This window comes from Manis pentadactyla, chromosome 8 (genome assembly GCF_030020395.1).
Source record: "Manis pentadactyla isolate mManPen7 chromosome 8, mManPen7.hap1, whole genome shotgun sequence".
NCBI classification, from domain to species: domain Eukaryota; kingdom Metazoa; phylum Chordata; class Mammalia; order Pholidota; family Manidae; genus Manis; species Manis pentadactyla.
This window is the reverse complement of record NC_080026.1, coordinates 12,675,843-12,698,260: the sequence shown is the minus strand read 5'-3', so window position 1 is coordinate 12,698,260 and position 22,418 is coordinate 12,675,843. Positions and strand designations below refer to the sequence as shown.

The following is a 22,418-nucleotide window of genomic DNA, read 5'->3' as shown; positions in this document are numbered from 1 at the left end:
GTGATCCCTGATGGAGAACTCTGTACTTTTCAAATAGCTATTGAAATGTATTTAAAACCCAATTCCTGGATTCCTAAATACTACTGAGTCACAAACACATCAAGAGAACCTAACATTAAAACAGGACGAGACCTTACTTATGCATACCAGTATAATTTTCTGCTACTTTTCCCTAAATCGCCAATCTCTGTGGCTTGAGTATGTTTACCTTCTTTTGAAAAACAAATTGGGACTAGCTCAGACCGTGTTCTTTTAAATATTGCTATGCACAACTTTAATCTCAAACTTAACAAAACCCAATCTACTACACATAAATTGCTGTGAACAGAAACTGCTTGAAGAGGGATTAATCAACAGCCTTGTATGTCATCCTCTAACAAGGACAAACTGAATCACTGTTGAATTCTTCACGTGCAGTTACACCCAGTTAATCTTCAAGAAAGCAACAAACTATGTAAATCTACTTAAACTGGGGAGATAAGGCCTCCACTCATCAAAAGTTAGGAACATTTAATAAGTGCAGCTATTATTGACCAAGTCGTTTATTTGTAAAGAAATATATACACACACGAGAATTCTTGCATTCACTGCTCTACCCTGAGACCCCACTGCAAACCAGTAGGATACATTATATAGCAAAAATGGACCTGCCACAATTTGTACAAAGTACATGACTTAACTGAGTCAACTACCTCAAGAAAGCAGTTCCAAAATGGAAGGAAGCCTGAGGAGAGGATAGCTAAAAAAAAGAATCCCAAGAAAAATGGAAACATTCGTCGTCTACATTTCAAGGTTTTTCAGCACAAAGCACTTTTTCTTTTGAAACACTACAATATTTTCATAACTACAAAAGTCTTGATAAATGGTTTTTGTTTTGGCTGTGGCGGATTTTCCCATAATCAGACTGGATTTGCTTAAGGAGTATTATATATCTCAAAGTCACAGTCAGCAATAGGCCGAACGCACTTCTCCAGAGACCTGAGCTGACCCCAACAGTCTCTGTTCGATACTGCCTACTGGGTTATCACCCCACTCAGAAGCATCTCACTTTGACCTGCGCTGAGCAGGTGTATTTCCAATGTGCTCATAGGCCTGTGATGCAGGAAAATCCTGTTTATCCTCGATGATGCAGAGATCAGAGCTCCTTGATGCTCTCAATGCACCAGTGGGGCAGGAGGGGGACGAGCACCGCCCACCTCTGCTTACACTGATACTGGTGACTCCTTTACATGTAAAATATGAAGTTTTAAGGAGAAATAGTATACTTGCTCGTAAAGCAATACTTTTGACAACGAGCCTTTTCCCAAAGATCATGAACCTGCCATCCGGATCACCCCTTTACCTCATCCTTCCCCTGCCTCCTCGCAACCTCCACCCTCCCTCTGCAAATCTGAAAGGTGGGAGGAATCCCTCAGCTGGACTTTTGAGACTAGAAGGGAGATGGGCAGTGATGCAGCTGAGCTTCGTATGAGTTTCTCTTGAGATGTGCAATGTAAGCAGGCAGTTGTAGTTGGTGATTTTACGAGTCTGCCTGCCAGGGTCCAAATCCTGGCTCTGCACTTTAGGCTGCATAGACTGGGCAAGTGACTCAATCTACGCCTCAGCTTTCTTGACTGTACAATGGAGATCTTATTACCTGCCTCATAGGACTGTCAAGATGACTAAATGAGTTAATCCCTCCAAAGCACTTAGAACAGCAACCAGCAAGCCGTACGGGGCTCAGTGACGGGTAGGGAGTACTAAGACATGCAAGTGTGATTGCATTATTATACATTCCTAATACAAGTGTGACTCTCGCTTATTTTATTTCCAAAGGTGATTTTTAAGTATTTCTCACACTCCATTTTTAACCTCAGGCAAATTATCTGAAATTAGTTGATTATATATTTCTAGGTTAAAATCAAACTGCATTATACACCTAAAATTCACCTATTATTTCATCAAAACAAATAAACTAATTTGAACTGAAAGGTGCAAGCTTAACATGACCAAATTTTATAACAAGCATTAATTAGACTTCCCATTTAGACTCTCAGCCAGGATGAGATCACAAAGTCACTCATGGTAACCAGGTCCCCGCGCTGGAAGCGTGCTTTCCCAGTGAATGGCTAAATACTAACAAAAGAAACCTTTGACTCAAATACCACTGGTACCCGGGGTCTTGTGTCTGTATAATGCCTACACATTCATTTCTTTCTTTGCCTATAGAAAAAAGAAAGTCTGTTTGTTTTTCTGATTCAGTCAGCCCTTTTAGTCTCTGGATCTAAGGAGAGCCCAGTGAAAAGAAGAGCATCTTATCAGCGTGCTCCAGACCAGCAGGCTGTCCCCCTCCACACACAAAACCTCCAGCTCTTCACAGCAAAAGGCCTCGCCCGTAGAGCTTTCCCCCCCATCTCAGAGCTAACGCCCCGCCGGGTTTGGACAACAAATAAATGAATACACAAGGCCCTCACATAATTAGCCATCTTTGCAGGTAGAGTGAGGTGGGTGGAGGAGGAGGGTTCAGGAGAAGAATATTTATTGTAAATTGGCTTCACTTACGAAGTTGATGTGAGTGTGCTGGATCCAAGGGCATTTATTTTAAACGAGGCCATATGTAGTTTAGAGATGCCTGCTTCTGCATCTTGACAATTTTAGCACGTACTTCAGCCAAGTCACAAATGCATTTTTTTTTAACTAAAGGAAGGGGACTTTCTGAAGCCAGATAAAAGTTGACATGGACAGCAAGGACATACAGACTAGGGTGTGTTTACTCCCTTTTTAAGGGAAAGCTAACAAATAAAGGACCAAAGGCTAGAAAACAATACTTTTCGACACTGTCACTGTTTGACAAAATAAGCCCCACTTTCAGGCGTATTTATGCTAGGACATACCCCCCAAAATGACTTTGAGAACAAAAAGGACTACGTATAATCAATAATCCTGAGAATGCCATTGGAAAAGCACCAGGCATCACTGTCATCTGTCAGGATCTTAACAGAGCCACCGTCTGCATGGAAGGATACAGTTCGCTTGTATCATTATTGGGATAATAACTTAATTGATTTGTCTCAGTGGCTAAGGATGTAGACAAGAGATTTATTGTGGAAGAAAAATATCTGCAATCGTGTTTTTGTTTTCTCAGCAAGCATCTTGCCACTGACCTCTAAATCAGTTTAACCTTTTCTAAACAGACCTGCACATTTTTTACATAATTTAAAGCTAGGTTTTGTTTTCGCTGCTGCTGAAAGGCTCCGTGAGATTTATCACAACATGGCTTCAGTAACCTTTTAAAAACAAAGATGAAAAACAAAACAAAAGGCCGAAACTATAAGCTCCCAGCTCCGCTCCTCCTCCCGGCAGGGGATTTTGATCCAACCACTAAAGTGCCTTAAGAGTTCAGTCTGTTAAAAAATGTATGAAACGGTATTAAAATAGGAAAGGGCAGCGTGTATGACTCAGGCTTATCCAGGCGCCTCTGCAACTAGGATGTCACAGGATTTCCCTGTGCTGCTGAAAACTGAAAACCTTGAGAAAGTGACACAAGTTCCTGTTTCTTTTCTTCTTCTTCTTCTTTTGCAGAAATACACGGGGGGCGGAGGGCGGGGGACCGCACGAGCACACGCCCGGGTCTTCCGGGTTCCCTGCGCTTCGGGCTCCCCGGAGGCTCCGGGCGCGGACGGCGGCGAGCCGAGTTGACTCCTGGCCGCACTCCGCGCACACAAAGGTTCCCGGCAGCCCCAAACTTGTTGCGGAGCCGCGCAAAGCCCCCGCCGGCGCGCCTCGGCTCCCGCCGCGCGGCCCCCTCCCCTCCTCCGCGGCCCGCCCGGCCCGGCCGGCGGCGGCGACGCAGCTCCCCCGCTAAGGTCACCGGCCCGAGCCGTCCCCGCGGGCCGCCGCCTCCGGGGCAAGGTCACCGCCCCGCCCGGCGCCGCCGAGGGGGCGGCCCGGACCCTGTGCGGAGCGCGGCGCCGGCCTCCGCGCGGCGCCCCGGCCGCAGCCTCACCTGCTTGCGATGGGGCGTCCTGCAGCTGCCGCCGCCCCCGGGGGTGCCGCCGCTGCCGGGGAAGATCATCGCGGCGGGCGCGGGCGGCCAAGCCGCGAGGGGGAGGGCGCGGGCGGGGGGCCGGCGGGGCCGGGGCCGCTCGGGGAACTCGCTCTCGCCGCGCGGCGGCGGCCGGCGGGGGCTGCAGCTCGGGGCTCGCTTCCCCGCCTCGACCTCCGGACTCGCCTACAAGTGCGGCGCGGCGGCGGCGGGCGAGGCTCGGGCAGCTCCGGCGGCCGCCGCCCTGCGTGCCATGGACGGGAGTTCGCGCGCGGAGCGGGCGGCGCCGCGGACTCTCCCAGCGGCAGCGGAGGAGCAGCGCCGCCGCGTCCCCACCTCCCGCGGCCTCAACCACCGCCCCGAGAGCGCGCCGGCCGGGGGCGGGGAGGCGGCCGCGCACCGCCTCGCGCCGCGCCCAGGCCCTCCCGCGCCTCCCCGCCCGCCGGCCGGGCGCCGCGCCCGCAGCCCCGCCGGTTGGCCGGCCCCCGCGCGCTCCCTCCTGGGCTCGGGGCCGGGGCCCGGGCCGCGAGGCCCGGGGAGCCGGCGGCGCCCCCGCTCTGGTGCAATGGTTGGGTCTGGCTCCCCGCATGCCGCACATTCCTAGGAGTAGCCACCCCCCTCCTCTTTTCTTTTTTTCCTCTCGGCTCTTTGCCCAAGCACCGGCGGCGGCTTTGCACCCCTGCTCGAAGCCCCTTTTAAGGGCATCTCTTCGGGGATCACTCTGACACCTGGGTAGGAATTGAACGGGTCCCAGGTCTCTTTTCTTTCATCCTTCCAAACTATTCCCCCTACCCTCTACTCTCCCAGAAAAGGTGCTGACAATCACTCCTACTTTGACCAACAACTAGCCTCCATCAAACCTCTGCAAATCGTTGTTCCCCCAGTTCACTAGGTCTCCACTCCCCACCCCCTCACCGCAAATGCGCAAGGTCAAGTTCCATACTTCATTCCTCTGCCAGAGTTTGCGATACCTATACCTTCAAAATGACAATATCAAATACAAAAATCATTACCATCAGTTTGGTTAGCGCTCCTGAAACCTGGAATACTGTAATCTTTCTATACGTCACTTATTAGATGTGACACAAATGTGTTCTATGGAAGACACAGAAACTGCAAAAAAGGGACAATGGGTGGTTGGTTCCCTTTGTTTTCCTGTTGAAATTACCTAAACTGGCCCAAAGGTGCCCCTTTTCTCTCTCACCTTTGCGTTGGTGCATCAAGCCAAGAACACAGGCAGTGGAGAAGGACTCTACATCAAGTCCCACAGGCAGAGCTTGTGGGCTCTGGATAGGCCACTGGGACAGGCTTGCCAATCCTCCAAGTTGGCCCATTCAACTGTATTACAGGGTACTGTCACCGTGGTAAATACGAGAGAGTTCTTCCTTGGCCTCTGGCCTCCAGCAGCTCCCTGGAAAGGGCCAACTGCCCTGATGAGGAGAATCCTAACTCATCTAAGAAGGGAAGGCATTCAAGTTCCCGCTGCCATAAGGAAAGGGTCCCCAGTGGAAATTGAGTCTTCCAGCAAAAAAAACCGTAGCATTTCAAGCATTTTTCCAGCAGCAGGGAACTGAAAAATATCCATCCTAGATATCCCGCTGTTGAATTAGTGAGCTGCTGCCATCCTCCAACACGCTTTCAACATTCTTCACCCAAAGTGGTGAGAACTAGCAAATCTCCCCTAGTCGAAAACAACCATATACACCAAGTTTACATATTCCTAATTCCTTTCATTAAAAATAAATAAATAAAAAGCAATGTTAGCAAAGGAACTTATTCTAGGCCCAGTGCTAAGCACACAATGGGCTAGTAAGAACTTGCTAGATAAAATTGACAGAAACACACCTGCTCTTTAAAGTGATTTAATAAACAGTGCAACTAACATTCAATTGCCAGTTAATATATATGCCAGAACTACTTCCTGCTACTCCATGCAATTACAATAGTTTTGGCTGCTCCTGCCGTCTTCTCTCACTAGGACCCTTCACTGCAAGTCATCAACCCCAGGTATAGAAGATATGGTTCTATGTAGAACTATTCAAGTCACAGGTGCCTTTTTCTGAGAACTTAATGCCCAAGACCCCAGCAGTTACAGACCTGTCATCTATGGAAAAAATTCCATGTCCAACCTCAGTTGTCATGACTGGTCTCTTAGGAAACCACAATCTAAACCACAAAAGAATAGCATAGATTAATTTTTCTATGGCTTTGCTTTCTGCTCATACTTTTAGATGCTGTTTTATTCTAGAATGCTGAGACTTGATATGATACCCAGATTCTGCAATAGTTTTATAGGGATAAGATTTTAAGTGACAAAAAATTTAAAAGGCTCTTTTTAAGAATAAAAGATATCTAAATATCAGCAAAATGCAATGTTCTATACTGGCGAATGACATACAAAAAGAGATTACAAGGCGTATGTTTTTTTAAAGAGAAAAATAATGCTTGCCAGGCAGGATTCAAAAGTCCCAGATTTAGATAGGTACTACATTTTAACCAAGTAAAGCATTATAAAGAAAAGAAAAGACAGCTTTTCTACCCTCAAAGACTAGGAAATGTAATCAAGTCCCTAAAGCCCAAATGATTCCAACTTAAGAGAAATAACAAATAGGAAACCATGTGTTTATATAATCAATTACAAATATTCATAAGTGTTTAGTTGTAAGTGATCACAGGGATAGACCCTGATGAGATTCATCTAGGAGAGTTTATTACCTTTGAGACAAATACGTTTTAAGACAGACAAGGTAAGGAAGCATTCCAGGAAAACTGCAAGTTTTCCTGGTAAGAATACGGGCTTTGGAAGCTGTTGTGTGGACGCTCACCCTCCTGAAAGGCAAACTGAGACCCTGCTGCCTGGGCAGCCCTACAGCACCCTCCTCCAGCAGCTCGCTGGTGGGTAAAATTGTGGGAATCTGACCCAAGGACAGCCAATCTACACAGTCAGGCCAGTGACCTGTGACATGGCTGGGACTGAAACACATGAGCAGAGCCAATCAGATTCTCACCCTTGGGAATTTGATTCAGAAAACTCCAAGAGCTGAACCAGTTAGGAAAGGGGCAGAAACTGTGAGAGTGCCAGGGAGTAGAGTTGAGGCCACAAAAAGCCAAAGCCATATGCAAGCCAAGGTTATGAAGCAGCAGAAACTATGAGTAAACAGGAAGCTGACTGGCAGCAAGCAGAGAGTAAGGCCGATGCCAGGGGCGGGTGAACACTCAGCTGTGAGACGGAGGCAGCTGAGTCCCGGGGCCGCTCTGGCTTCTGATGCTTACACAGCCCCTCCGTGTGCGTACTGCCCCCTCACCCCATCCTCTTCTGGTAGCTTAAGTGAATCTGGACTTTGCTATCCAAGGAACCAAATCGGAACTGCAAACAGATCTGCCTCCACATTTCAGATTCCCACTTACTAGCCACACGGCTTTGAGCAACATAGTTAACCTCTCTCTGAGTTCCAGACGCCTCACAGATTGTCTTAAGTATATATACCATACACCAAAAAATGTGCCAAACTCAATGAACAGCAGCTGTTATTATTGTGTTTCCAGGTTTTACAGTGGCAGTGTGTAGATTTAAGTGGGTGTACTGTGTAAATAAGTGATGCTCAGTAAGTCTGGCTGACCATCAAAGAGCAGGAGCAAGGGTGTACAGTTGGAACAGAGAACAAATAAAAAGAGCAAACTTAGGTAAAGGGGGCCACTTTTTGATAACTGTTGAATGACTGAATGAATATGCTTTCTAAAGCTGTGTACAACCTTTAGTGGTTTAAACAAAAAGGCTGGTAAAAGGTCCGTTTCAATAGCCATGGAGCACTGAACCTTTCTTTCCACATTTGCTTTGTCCCTTTTCCTTTAAAGAAGTGATGTGCTGGACCAGGGTCATTCCTGTATGAATGGGAAGACCGTGAGCATCAGAGATCACACTCTGTAAGGCAGGAGGAGTACATGAATGAGGATAATTGGGATAGAGCCATCAGCGCGTGCAGAAGCCTGCACTCCTGTAGAAGAGATGAATCTTGCGACTTTCAAGTGTTTGCCTAACTAGAATTTGAGAATCTGAATTTAGAAGACATTTGTCCCATAGAAACAACTTGACAATGAGGCTTTCATTTATAAATCTTTCACATCTCATTTCACTTTCCCAACAATCCTATGAGGTCCGAAGGGTTACTAGGTTCCTCTTACAGACTAGAGGGAAATAGTTAAGACCGACTGACCTACCAGAACTAATAAACAGAAAACAAGTATTAAAATCTAGACCTCATTAGGATTAAAAGACCCTGTCCTGTGTCTTTATAATAATATTGTGTATATTCTATATACACATAATATTGTGTCTCCAAAGGTCTCATAAGTTATGTTCCAATTCTCAGGTGAGTACTTCTAGCTCCTACAGCACACAAGATGCTGTGCACAAATAATGCAAGGCATTAAGTGATAACTGCCAGCTAAGTGGCCTAGACAATTATGTGCTATAGGAGTCCACAGAAGGGAGAGATCAATACAGGATACATAACATGGGTGTGGAAAGCTCTGGTGTATAAGTGTTTTGTTTGAGGGTCATTCAGAAAGAAGGCTTGTACAGATGACCAGAAAAACAGCACTTGAGATAGAGGGCTGGTGAGAGAGGATGTAGATTTGGTGTGATCACTGCTGAAATCGTTGCTAACCAATGAACTCCCTAAAGAGAGCAGATGAGGGAAAATCAAAAGACAAGAAGACACCCCGCCTGCCATTCCAATTCACACTTTACTGATCCCCACAGAAGACAGGAGCCTTTGAATGAAATTACTACAAGGAAAGTATGACAGGGAAGCTAAGCTTTGAAAGAAAAAAAAAAAAGAACAGACCTGTTCTATAGCAGGTTCTAGCCCTCTACCACTGACTGCTAAAGAATTTTAAGGACCCTTATTTTCTTTGGGTCACATTACAAACAGAAAAGACTTAAGAGAAAAACTCATCCCACAGTATTTCAAATCATCATCCTTAATGAATAAAATAGAACCACATAGTATTGGTTAATGTAAGCAGTTCACACCAAGAAATTATTTACATTTGAGGTCTCTATATTTTAAAAGCTCACAAAGCTTTTGGCTCCTAGCAAAACAGAAGGATAATAAAAGAGAGAGAAAATATGAAGTCAGCAGATTTTTTAAATTTCTGTTCTTTCCTTGTTCAAAATAGACTTGATAAAGTACCCAATCTCTAAAGTAGCAGCAATATTTTCTATAATTTACTATTTTGCTTTTTAAAAAATCTACGGTTCTTATTCTAGACTTAAAGACTCCCTAGACACATATAAAATTGCATGTGTATAAAATGAAACCACTATAATAAAACAGGACTGTGGTTCTATAGCTATAATCCTAGATGGTATATAAAACAACATAAACATAGCCGTAGTCTAATGAGTCTTACCAGAAGCTATAATCTGATGATTCTTAAATCTATCCTAGTGAACAAAACAGAAGAAACAGGTTTTGCCCTACTGCTGTCTCTCCACATGGACTAATAAATAACAGCTGCCATTTACTGAGAAACTACTATCTTCCAGACACTTCCTCAGCACATTCCCCCATTTCCTTTCTTTCTCTCTCTCTCTCTCACACAAGCACATCATGAGACAAGAATGATTGATTATCCCATTTTACTGAGGAGAAAACTGAGGCCCAGAGGTTTACGTAATTTTCCCAAGGCCATACATAGATCCAATGCATAATGGAGCTGACACCTTAACTCAGGTCTCTCTGCCTCCAAAGTCCCCTGCCTCTGATAATAGCGATGATGGCTATGATTACTATTAGCTGTGGATGCAGTCAGAACTCCATAGGGTAAATAAACTAAAGGATCCAAGCCTAGATGTGCATCTTGGCTTTCCCAACTGGCATTTTTGTGACCTTGACAAGTCACTTAAAAAAGGATTTGGAATTACTGAATTTTGATTCCATTGAACATGAATGCCAGCTTTCCAATATTAAGAGTAGTTAACAGTACAGTATGTATACTGGCCTAACCTAGGTGCCCAAATCTTATTTAACTGATGGTTGCTAAGATGTAACTCCTCTCTTGCAACCAGCTTTGTTTTCTGGGAGAGCTGGTAAGATGGAGTTGGGAGAGAGGCAGAAAGAACTATCTTCTAGAAGCTGAGATGGTAATTAGGTGAAAGGTATTTCCAGAAACCTGAACTGGAACTCACAACACATTTTCTCTCAAAAAGTATTAGGAGACCTTATTAGGAGTAATTAGCTTCAAGATGGGATTATAGATCAACTAAAATCCTAATTAATCATCATTTAGGACATTTCTCTCTATGTTGAAACATTCTCCAAATTTGAAACCAATAATCAACACTTAAATTATTTTTGGATATAATCTGTTCATAAATGAGTTATTGCCCTGATCTTGCAGAACAGTTAATAAAATTCAAAGCTCACTCAAATTTCTGGCATAAGGATTCTCTGTAAGTTACATTTCTTTCCCAAAGTTTTTCTATAAAAATAGGAACATACGTTCTTACTCTTTTCAAAAAACAAGATCTGGGGCAGGGGAAGGCTATATGAATTAAAAATTCAAGATTTTTTATTTGTTTTGGCTTATTCTACATTAAATTTGTATCAAATTCTGTAACAAAATAAAGGAGAGTCCACTACTTGGGGAAACCAGGACAAAAAGAAGCTCGGCTTTTCATGTAGTGTAGATTACCATTTTCCTAAATTACCTGGAGGGATGCCTCAATCCTCTATGTTCTCTGACTCTGGAAATCTAGTATTGGAGCTGTTATTCTCCATTCCTATAGTAAATATATAAGAAAATAAGTGCTGGTTGTCAGAACACTTTGAAAATTCAAAGAATCTTCCATTAAGTATAGCAAAACTTAACAAATTATGAAAGATACTGTTAGACAATCTTTGAAATCAGAGGTTCCCTAAAGAGATGGAAGTGACCATCTGCTGTATGTAAGCAAATTAAATGGTAAAGGAAGAGAGCAGAGGTGAGAAAGAAGGGCTGATGTGTTGAGGAAATAGCAATCATCTCCACCTTTTGCTACATGACCTGGGAAGAGACACAAAGTACTTAGGAAATCAACAGAATTTGTGGAAAACTAGAGCTCCCACCCTAAATCTCTAAATCATGAAAAAAAAATTCAAACCTGGACCATCTCCTTTCCAGGAGTAAAAACTACCTGTTTGAATGACAACTTGGAGAGTACAGAGTGAACAACTTTCTGGGACAAACAAAACCCTTACATAAGCCAAGACTGACAAAAGGTTATCATAAAACATTCTTAAATATCTGGGGAACAGAACATTTGTCTACCCCGAACCTGGATTCCATAGCACAAGTCAGGTTTCAAAGTTTTCAAAACACAGAAGAAAAAGAAGGAAAAAAAAAGTTTCCTTTCTCTTCAGTTGCTAAGATTATGATTAAACTATTTCTAGTAACTAGTTCTACTTCACCTGAAGAGAGGATCATAGGATAAAGCATCCTTTCAGTAAATGGGGATGCTGAAAATTTTTTCATTCTTCACTGAATTATAAACATAAAGGGTCGAACAAGAAAATACAGAATTAGAAATGAATCTATATTCAGCTGAGTACGTATGAGAGCAAACTTCCGAACACTAGAATATTTAATTAAGAGTTCTGGAACTGGCTACATAAAGAGCTTACAAAAATTCAAAAGTGTCTTTAAGAATGACTACTTCTGGCTTATCTAGTACACATAGTACACATAACACATGGGGGAAACTGCTGACAAACCTGTGGTAAACTGATACTCTCCAAGCGAAGAGAAGGCAGATGAGAAAATTCTGATGTTGTCATGACAATATGACTGATCATGACATCAGCAATTCCTAATTCCAAACTATAAAGAACACTCCCAATATGCAGACAAATTAAACAGATCCTCCCAGAACCACCCCTCCGTTCACCTCCCACCTCATATTTGATCTGATGACAAATGTGATGATGTTTCAACCAAAGGATTATTGTTAAAATCCTCTTCAATGCTTCTAAGTTTGAGAAAGTGACAGAAGCAAAGACTAGATACCCTCTGAAGACATTTTTCAGACCTATTAATTGTACATACATATATACAGTATGTATATTATTTACACATACATATATATTTACATACATAGACTTTGTAAGAGACGTTACAATTTACAAAATGCTTTATTATACATCAATTTATTAAAGTTTCAGGGAATGAGGTAGGGTAGGCATTCTCCCACTTTTTTTGGACAGGTGAGATAGCCCCATGTAAAAGGTTAAACACTTCGTCCCAGGCCATGAAGTCCAGAAATGCACAATCTCAAGGTTGGAAAGGCTTGTCCCTGCCTGGCATATAATAATCATTCAATAAATATTTCAATAATGCAATAAATGGTACTGTCAATAAATGCTACTGTCTCTCAGAGACACCAATGAATATATAAATTCATTCCATCTACCCATATTTAGCCATATCTATTAGAAAGTTCTATGTTAAAAGGCCTCCAATCCTGAACCTATCATAGCTATACCCCAGGACTAGAGTCTTCATGTCTTCCACGGATTGTATAGTACTTTTCTCCATATTCCCCACTGCCTTACCCGTAAAAGTGAGGGCAGCAGCATCTTGCATTGGACCTTAACAATCTTATAAGTAAATCTCTAATGATTTACTTAACCCACTGTCCTGCGCATAGTGGATTTTGTCGGACGCATGAAAGGATGACACAAGCTAGCTTTCTCATACACACACACACACACACACACACACACACACACAAATAGCAGAAATAATGATTTTCACCTGCTTTTCAAACCATGACTATCCTAAGTTAGAGTAGAATGTAAAAAAATGGAAATGATCAAATTTAAAGAATACGCCTTACAGGTTATATTAAATATGGCGAATTTGCATTCTAATCGTTAGATCACTTGGTATCATAAGAAGGGTTGTAACAAATGATGTATTTTGCATTTGTATATGACTTACTGAGGAAATGGGATGCCATGACCGAACGGTTTCTTTTGACCTCAACTATTACTATCAGAATAAATCTTCTTGCTTTGCTTTGGGGAAAAGAGAAATATCCTACTCATCTCTCTAACATCAATCTCCTATAAATATTTGGATATAAACTTGTATGTTATGCAGTCTAAGATGCCACTAATTGTAACAGGCTTGACAATTACTGAGATGTTAACATTTGAAAAAAATGGACAACAATAATTATAAGACACCATGAATTGTAAGATGCACCCTGACTTCAGAAATGTTGAAATGTGGAACAGGTGAGTCTTAGAATCTGTGCAGCATGGCACCCAGGTGCATGAATACAATGCATACAAATGCACATATGTTCTGCTTATTCACGGCCTAGGCTCAAGAAATATATTTTCTCAAACATTTGTAACCTTCCTAAGAGCTACTAAGTGGTTACAAGTAAATGACTCATACACTCAGTTTTTCCAAGAAGATCTGACAATGTGTCTTAAAATTAGTGCTCACAGTCTCCACGAGTCAGAATGAGAACTTTACCTCAATCTCACAAAGGCATCCATCACAAAGGCACAAGCTGAACTACGTTTCCCTCCTCAGCCATCTCCTCAAAAATCACGAGTTACACCCGTAGTATTTTAGATCTACTGTGCACTTATATAGTAAGAAAAGGTAAAAGATGAACCACAACCTGTAGATATTTACCAGACTTCTCCACTCCATACTTCTTGCTATTACTGCTTTAAAGTTGCCAATTGCAAATATAACTTGAGAATATTCACCCTGGACTGTTACTTCTTTACCAAGTGTTAGTCACACACATGCACACACACAGACACACACACACTCAATTGGTCAGTCATCAATGCTGTTCTGGTGCAAAGCATCAGTTCAAACCTCAGAGTCTTAAAAACAGATATCCACCTTTTTGCAGGACTTGGAGTGTCAGTTCTTGGTCTTCCTAGGGCTTCAGATGGGAAAAACAATTTTATGGCAATCAGGTAAATCAGATAAAAAGACATACATCTAAAATGGTTATCCCAATGCTTAAAATTGATACGAAATTACAAAGTCAAAAGCGGTAACTTAACAGGTAAGATGACCTAGTTATAGAAAAAGATGTCAATGGTTCACACTTGGAGCAAAGACTGTTGGCAAATGTTAGCATCTGATATTTCATATCTGTTCAGAAATTGACTAGCTCCCTTGTACTTCTCCTTCTTCCTTATGAAGGTTTCCGTTAAGTCATTTCACTGTTGGTGCAAAATGAAACCAATATGAAAAAGCGAAACCAACTGGTCAATTTATTAACTGACTTATATAGGTTGGATAAAACTGAAGATTGTTGATCATCCATGAATTTCATCAATCTGTAATGTTTTACTTGTTATAAAAGAAAATTGTGATTGATTTCACACTGAAAATTATCTTATAGGAATTATCAACACATCAAACCACTAATAAAACCCAAGCCCCTAACTCAAGGCCTTGCACATATTAAGACATTCAAATACTGGTTCAACGTATGTATGAATGAGTAAACAAACAATATCTTCAAAATGTATGCAATTCCTATTCAAATAGAGTATTATTCCATACAAGTAAAACAAGCTGAGGATTTTGAGATATGTCAATTCAATGACAAATTATAATTCCATTTTATTAGCCAAACTTCTTCAGTATAAAGAATATTGGTTCTGTGATTCATGATCTCTTGAGTGATTTGAAAATATATTCTATTTTAGGGATGCTTTTAAGAAAACTTGACATTCACTTAAGCTATTTCCCATGGACATCATTAAGTATATGACGCTACAAGATATTGCAAATCACTGTAGGAACCATTTTTTCCATTTCTGTATTTCTCTGCCCCCTTAATTTAAAGAAATTATAACTAAATTTTTAATGATGACCAATTTTTTTTAAAGTAGGTATACAAACTCTTGTAACTGAAAATCATGTCACTGTTTCATTCTATCACCCATCATTTAAAAAAATTCTATCAGTAAATAATAAAGGACAAATTGTTGACACTGCTGAAGCTATTCTTTCTACTACAGTGTATATTTGAAACATTTCCAGAATATTTTCATATGATATCAGTTTACTAGAGGCCTTGTGAGGTTGATTTTCCAGAAGATTCTAGAAACCAAGACAAATTGATTCTTGGTGCTCCAGCATCTAGAAAGTGACTACCTCTACCTAGCTTGTTATAAGTTTTATTTTAAATAACTACTTTGCCCATTTCATTCTTTTCTCCATTAAGCTTTCCTGAAAAAGAAAAAAAAAACATTTAAAAAGTTGAAGTATGAGTCTACATACAGTCTGGATTGTACTAAGGTAACAGTGCATGTGTTAGAAAATGCTACAAATCCAAGTGATTAAACAGATAAAACTCAGCCAATTTCCACACTAGACAGTAAAAGGCACTATTTCTAAATCTGCAGCATCTTTATGGTTCTTACTCTTTTCTTTTTCTACATCCTTTAGCTACTACTTTCTCAAGCTAGAACTGCTGAAACTTCTTCTGTTTCTCCCTCTGACTGGTCCTTATTTATTCCAAATTGTGGTGTACACTGCTTCCAAAAGAACTTTTTATGACCTCTTTGACCATATCATTCTACTTCCTAAAACTCCCACATCAAATGCACATTTCTGAGCATCACTTGTAAAGCACTCTGCTTTCTAACTGTTTCCCCCCTTTACCTCTCTTCCAACTACTATTTGTGTTTTGGCTGCCCATGAACTCACTCTTTGCTGGCTCTGAATTTTGCCAGGAAACAGCCTCTGTTTTTCCATCAGCCAAACCACACTCATCCCTCTCTCTGTTTACTCTGCTGAAATCAGTTTATGGTCCACCCCCTCTGAGTTTTCCTACTCGCATCTGTTTTCCAAGACCTCTCGCTGTAGTTTCTAAGGACTAATTTATGCCTGAATTAGTTCACCTTAGTGCCTTTACATTATAAACTCCTCTACTGATGAAGCCATGGCCAGGGCTTTGCATGGACTCTCCACTATTCACTACACTGAAAAGCATCCTGTGAGAGCTCACCAAGTGCTTACTGACCTGGCCTCACCATAAATCAGTTGTTCCCAGTTTCTTTTCTAGTAGAGCAGACCTGCAGAATACTATATACTCCCATGATTCACTGTGTCTTCCTTCTACACAATCCTGAGTCGGAAAAGATGAGGACACACACTTATAAGGACCATCCTTATCTGAAAAGCATTTTTATAAAGAATGAACCTAAGAGTGGTTACAGGAATCCAGAAAGAGAAGCATTTAACTTTAGAACTCATGTACTCACATAAATAAATACATTCTGTCCCTCTCCCCCTCTCCCCACTCTCTCTCCCATACACACACACACACAGTAGATATATCTATAAAACATAGATATTATAGATATATAACGCTTTGCTATTAAAAAATTAAAAAGAAGCCTTGCTATAAGGTACTTGAAAATTACAGCTTCTTGACCTAAGAGGGCTTGGGAGTGATTAAGTGTTTCTTGAGTAAGCATATGTATATATTAAAAGATACCAAAATGTATTTTAGAATGCTTAAAACAGCCAAGAATGGCATTCGCCTGATGACACGATTTCCCTTAAAACTCCAGTGCTTGATTCTTGTCTTCCCCACACCGAGCGGCCTCTGCCTCTTCCTTGCTCCTCTTCAATGCAAAACAGCACAGCCCTTGAACTGCGCTCCACCTCGCTCCCCCGCCTGCAGATCACCACCGCCATTTACAGTCTGGACCAGAGACAGGCATTGGCTTCCCACAAAAACTGTTGAGTTCAAAAGACAGTTCTACCACGTGCTCGTTTTTAGCAATCTTTACCTAAATCTGTTTAACTGTAAGAAGGGGAAAATGTAACCACATGTTCCCTATAGAATTTTTGGGAAAAGCAACTAAGACACTTCAGTTTTTGAAATTACAAAGATCAGCTTTCACTTACCTTCAGCACAAATTCACCTACCCTCAGATAATTTAGCACACAGCTAAGAGCTTCTCCTAGGTGATGTCATTTCATCTAAAACCCCAGCCTTACAGTACCCTGAGGTCCACCTCAAGAAAACCTGCATATCCACTTGAAGGACTAACATCATTGCATGTCATCAGGTTCTGAATTCTTCCACTTATTCTACACTCTTATTAATAAATATAATAGTATTAGATCGTACTTTTTGAGGGCATAATGTGTGTTGGAATTGTTTTAAGTATTTCACAGGTGTTATTTCACTCATCTTCATGCCACCATTGTTCTTCCCATGCCAGATGTGGGAACTTAAGCTTCCTGTTCACTCTCTTTATTCTCCCACCTCTGTCAGGTCACATCACCCACACCACCCCCTCCCCACATTAACTTATTCCAACCAACCTAAATCCACAGATCAGGTCCCCTAATTTTGCAATTCCTAGTACCCGGTATCTGCAGCCCTCTCATTCTGTCTTTGACCATCAGATTTTTCTGTTCTTCTCCTGGACTGCTGACAACTACAAATCATTACTATGCTCACTGGCTTCGCCAAAACTCTTAAGCTTAGCATTCACTTCACCGATTCTCAAGTGGCTCCCTGCCCCATCCCACAGAGCATTCATTCCAAACCTTTTGTTTTGTTTATCCTCAAACTCTCACTCTCACTTTTCACTGCCAAATGACAGGGATCATCTGACATTATTTGCATGAATTCCCTCAGTTCTTTCTCAAACATAGATATAAATATATATATGTATGTATATATATATTTTTTTTTTTCTTGGTATTCTCTCTCTTGTAGTAAAGGGTTCCCAGTTATTTTCAAGATGGAGGTTTCCATTTGTATCTTTGATTTCAAATGAATTTCCCTATTACCTCCTTGACCTCACCCTCACTGTTCTTCCCAACCCAGTTTCTTTCTTTCCTTCTTTCCTTCTTTCCTCCCTCCCTCCCTTCCTTCCTCTCTCCCTCCTTCCCTCCTTCCTGTTTTCTTGGCTACTTTTTTTTTAACTATAAAAATAATACATTTAATTTATGTTCCTTTTAGACAGAAGAACAATGGCTTTTTTTTCCCCCTGTAAACCAACTTGCCCAAGTCTTCTTTATCCCACAAAAGGGGACTATTTCTTTGCTTAAGCTTTTTTATTTCCTCTCTCCTTCCCTGCTAGAGGTCTTGGAAGACCATTCCCCAAAGAGGTTTGTTCTGCGTGTCTTCACTTCCCATTCTGGTTACAGTACTGTGCTCTGATCTGGCCTCTGCCCTACCACTCACCACAACATGTCTGTTACTCACCTTCGTGGAATTTCAAGATGTGTTTTGGACTGTCCTTCTTTCTCCTCATCCCCACTTTTTTTACCCTTTCTGGATTCTTTTCCTTACATTAGTTTGATCACCCACAACTAGCGCTTCGGCCTGAACAAAGGACTCCACATCTAGAGATCTGACCTCAGCTTTTCTGCACCTACAGTACAAACTTCCCTGAGCCTCTAATTCCCCTGGTCACTATTTGCTGCTGTCTTTTTCTGATGTCACCACTGAAATTGACATGCTCCCTATCATGGCCACTTGTACTTCGGTTGTATCTAAGCATTTCACTGGGATTAAGTTTGTCAAGAGCTAAGGATTTAGTTCAACACCTAGTCAACAGCTGCAACTCTATAAACAAAAGTCACTTTAAATTTACTGACTCATGAATCCAATAAAAGTACTGTTTTCATAAAATTAAGGAGAAAATTTTCCTCGGACTCATGTAGCACTTTTGTTACTATTTTGTTATCACACAGAAAGTCTTCAGAATCTGAGAAGCACTCTTCTCTAATGAGAGGAGATACTCTCAAATGCATTTGAGGGTGCTCATCATTTCCGAGGGGCAGGACAAAGGAGAGCCTGGTGAGCCGGGAACTATGGATATTCTGTTCTAAGAAAGGAAGCTAAGAAACAGAGTTTTAAACTCTCTGACCCAATTTTTATTTGAAAACTTTTAAGTGAGAAGAAAAATTACACATTTGGGTTTAATTACATCCACTCATAAACTATTACACAAATGGCAAAAACTAGCAAAGATTTTACTTTGCAGAATGAACTTCAGAACCTCTCTTTCATTAAAAAAACAAAAAAAAAGGGCAGGGGAAGCAAAGAAATGAAGAATTGAGAACTCCTTCCTGGGGCTTATTTTTGTGCCCTGAGCAACCAAAAGCTAAAAGATAAGCAGCTATAGGAAGATAGGAGATTTTTAAATAAATATATAAAAGGAATGGTTGCCTTGAGGTAATCAAGAATTGATAAACTATTCACAAATAATTAAGGTTAAGAGCTAAAGACCAAAAGAGAAAAAAAAAGAAAAAGAAAAGTCTTCAGTCCCATATTAGACCTTAATTTGGTTCCTGAGTAGAATATGGTCAACAAAAGGGCTGCTTCACTTCTTAGCACCTGAAATTGAATTATTTTCATTCCCGATAGTATGTGGAGCTGCTGAAATGGGGACGCATGACGTGGGAGAACTTAAAGGCGCTGTCTTTTAATGGGATAGTTGACCCTCTTAATTTCAAGCACACACACTTCTTCAGTGCTTCTGTAAACAAATTATTTCTTACTACTATCACAGTGAATTCTTTTCAACCCGAAGAGAAATTACCTAGTCCCTTAAAGTTTTTATAATATCCTTTCTCTTCCAGCTGCCTTTTAGTTATTTTGCATCTTATTAGCTCCTTTAAAGTTGAATAAAAGAGAAGGTAACTTACTTTTTAAATTCCCTAACAATGTGCTTCACCTATTCAATCGACCAGTATTTACAGGGATAAACCAGTCGCCCCACTGGGTCCCGTGCATATGGAGAGAGAGGCCAAGAGCTGGCCGAGGGGCCATGACTAAGCTGAAGTTGGGAGGAAGCAGAAACGATGAGACAGAGGAATCATCGTCACTTGGAATAGTGACTCACAGGGCAGGGACTTTCAACAACGTTGAGACTCAACTGTGTGGAGGACTGAGATGCCAGCAGATGGCAAGAGGCCAAGTAGCAGGACTCAAAAACCAGCTAAACAGAGCAATTAGGTGACGGAAATGGTGGAAGTTCAAAAGGAGAATTCAGAACTCCCGCCCTTGAATTTGTGCCTTGAACTGAGCACGATCATGAAGTGGGTCTCCATGATGCTCATGGCCACTCTACATCCTGCCAATCCTGAGGCCTGAAAGTGCAGCTTTCCTGGGTTCCCTTCAGGTCTGGGCTCGTTGCCTGAGATTCTGACACCCCTGTACAGTCTGAGAACAACCCCACCCCCAATACTTAACATGAAAAGTAGTGGGGCTCTACTATTGCATCCAAAAGCCTCTTACTAAACAAGTATTAACACAGTTGTACAAGAAATTGCTTCTTGGAAGTTAACACTTAGCAACGGAAGTCATTTCAAGAGGGAAGTAATCTGATGTCAGGCAGCACCACCTGCTTATTTAGGAAAAGTTACTAAACTATTTCCATTTCTTTCAAATCATTTGTGAACAAAATTGCCCTAACTGTACCTCCATGATCTGCAGGTACTACAGTCTTCTTTCTTACCACCCCAATTAAAGCATTGGCTGATGTCCAAACAAATCCAAGTGTCCCATATACAATCTGAACTGTCTCAAGTTCTTTACAAGGAAGGAGAAGACATAGGCTCCCCCCACCCCAAACAAATAAGACTATCCTTCATCAATCTTAAGATACGTCTGTAATGTTTATATATTTTAATGTCTCTAAAATAAACTATTATTTGATATTTAAGAGAAATTATTTGTTGCAAATTCTTCTAAAAAGGGTACACATGATGTACTGTTTAAATAAGTCTTAGGAATTCTATTTCGGTTTTAAGTGTATAAGTTTTAAATCCAAGGAGGCACTTTTGTTACTAGAAGTCAACAGATTTTTGATAAGATGGTCTTACGGTTTGTAATATATTTTAGGAAAAACAGGCATGGGCACTTCCTGTCCAGATTTTGTGTCGCCGCCTCATTCCTGGTGACTTCTAAACAACCTAGGGTCACAGTGGCCTCCCTTTAATTAGTATCTCACTGGAGGGAGGGGAGCGTGTCAAGAGGAGAAGAATGCAGAAGACACAAACAAAAGTCTTCAAGACAACTTAGTGATTTGGTCAGGGAATTAAAAGAGCTCGGCTCCTTCTTTGTTACCAAAGTAAAGCCGGAAATGGTTGTGATTCCTATAAATTGAGAAGGCTGGAATTTTTACGTATGTTTGTCTGTTAATTCTGGCTTAACATATTAAACTTTATCTCTAAATTTGAGAGCTTTGACTGAAAACTATGCCTTCATTGTTTAGACAGCAAGAGTGATCCATAAAGTAAACAACTTATTCAGTAAAAGTTGTCCATCTAAGGGCATGATTCCATTAAGGTTTAGCAATATCCAAATCGTATTTACACAATATTTTCTTTCTTTAAAATAAAAAAGTACAATATTTAAGAGAGTAAAAGTCAGTGAAACCTAACTAGAAGATATTTTAAGAATGGGTATTAAATAGCTAAAAATGTACCTCTCATTCATGTGTGTGTGTGTGTGCGTGTAATCAGCTAATCTTATAAGGCCAGGAAAAAAAATTCTATTTAATTAGGTTCACTAGAATGAATGAATGAATAAATGAATGTATGAATAAAATTGAATCAATAATAAATTTTGCCTGAAACTCAAGAGTAACACAATTCAAAACTCCTGAAAAGCCTGAAATACATATGAGCTTATGTACATGTATCTCTGTCTCCTCCTGTCTATCCATATATAAGTACGTGTAGAAAGATACAGATTCTATATAAATATAATTCCACAAGGAAATTATCCAAAATACCAAAGAGAAAAATTCTTGAAAATTAAGATGGCTTTGTGTATGACTAAGCAATGCTTTTAGATTATTAAATCTTCAGTTAAAAACACTGACACTGATGAAAGGTTTCTATTGGGTACCATCCACAAGAAATTACCTCAGCAGGATGCATGTGTCTAGTTTCATAATCACATAGTACACTCACTCGCCCTATAAGATTACGTTCCAGGCAAGTTTGCATGTTGAGTTGAATTTCATTCTCTTCAGGAAGTGACTTTTACTCAAGATTGAATACAGCTGTTAGCACAGACCACTGTTCCAAAAACATTTCTATGAGAACTGGAAGAAAACACCATTTTAAGAATTGCAAATTCACTTTCATTATTCCAAATCTGTGCAACTAATGAGGAGGGGAATCTTGGTCTCTGTTAGATTCGGTATTCAAAAATATTCAAAAGAAAACTCAGAGGCTGTAAGACTTTCCATGTACTTTTGCAGTCCATATATTTTTAATAACCAGTCCACCAGTTTGTTTATAACAAATGCAGTACCTCATTTTTTGTTTCAAAAATCAGTGTTATACTAACACTTAATATTTTCTTAAATTTCACTCT

The 22,418-nt window shown here is 40.9% G+C and overlaps 1 protein-coding gene across 7 annotated transcripts in view; it reads right to left on the bottom strand.

Annotated features, from left to right (window-relative positions):
* The window catches only part of RBMS1 (RNA binding motif single stranded interacting protein 1), a 207,667-nt gene that overhangs the window by 118,861 nt on the left and 66,388 nt on the right, over positions 1–22,418 (bottom strand). For 2 of the 7 annotated variants that reach the window (XM_036884258.2, XM_036884260.2), the window contains exon 1: positions 3,986–4,390. The exons of the other annotated variants lie outside the window; for them this stretch is intronic. In XM_036884258.2, coding sequence (XP_036740153.2) covers positions 3,986–4,054 — 69 coding nt within the window. In that variant the 5' untranslated portion in view covers positions 4,055–4,390. Of the gene's footprint in view, positions 1–3,985; positions 4,391–22,418 lie in introns of those variants that run through there. 7 annotated transcript variants of the gene reach the window in all.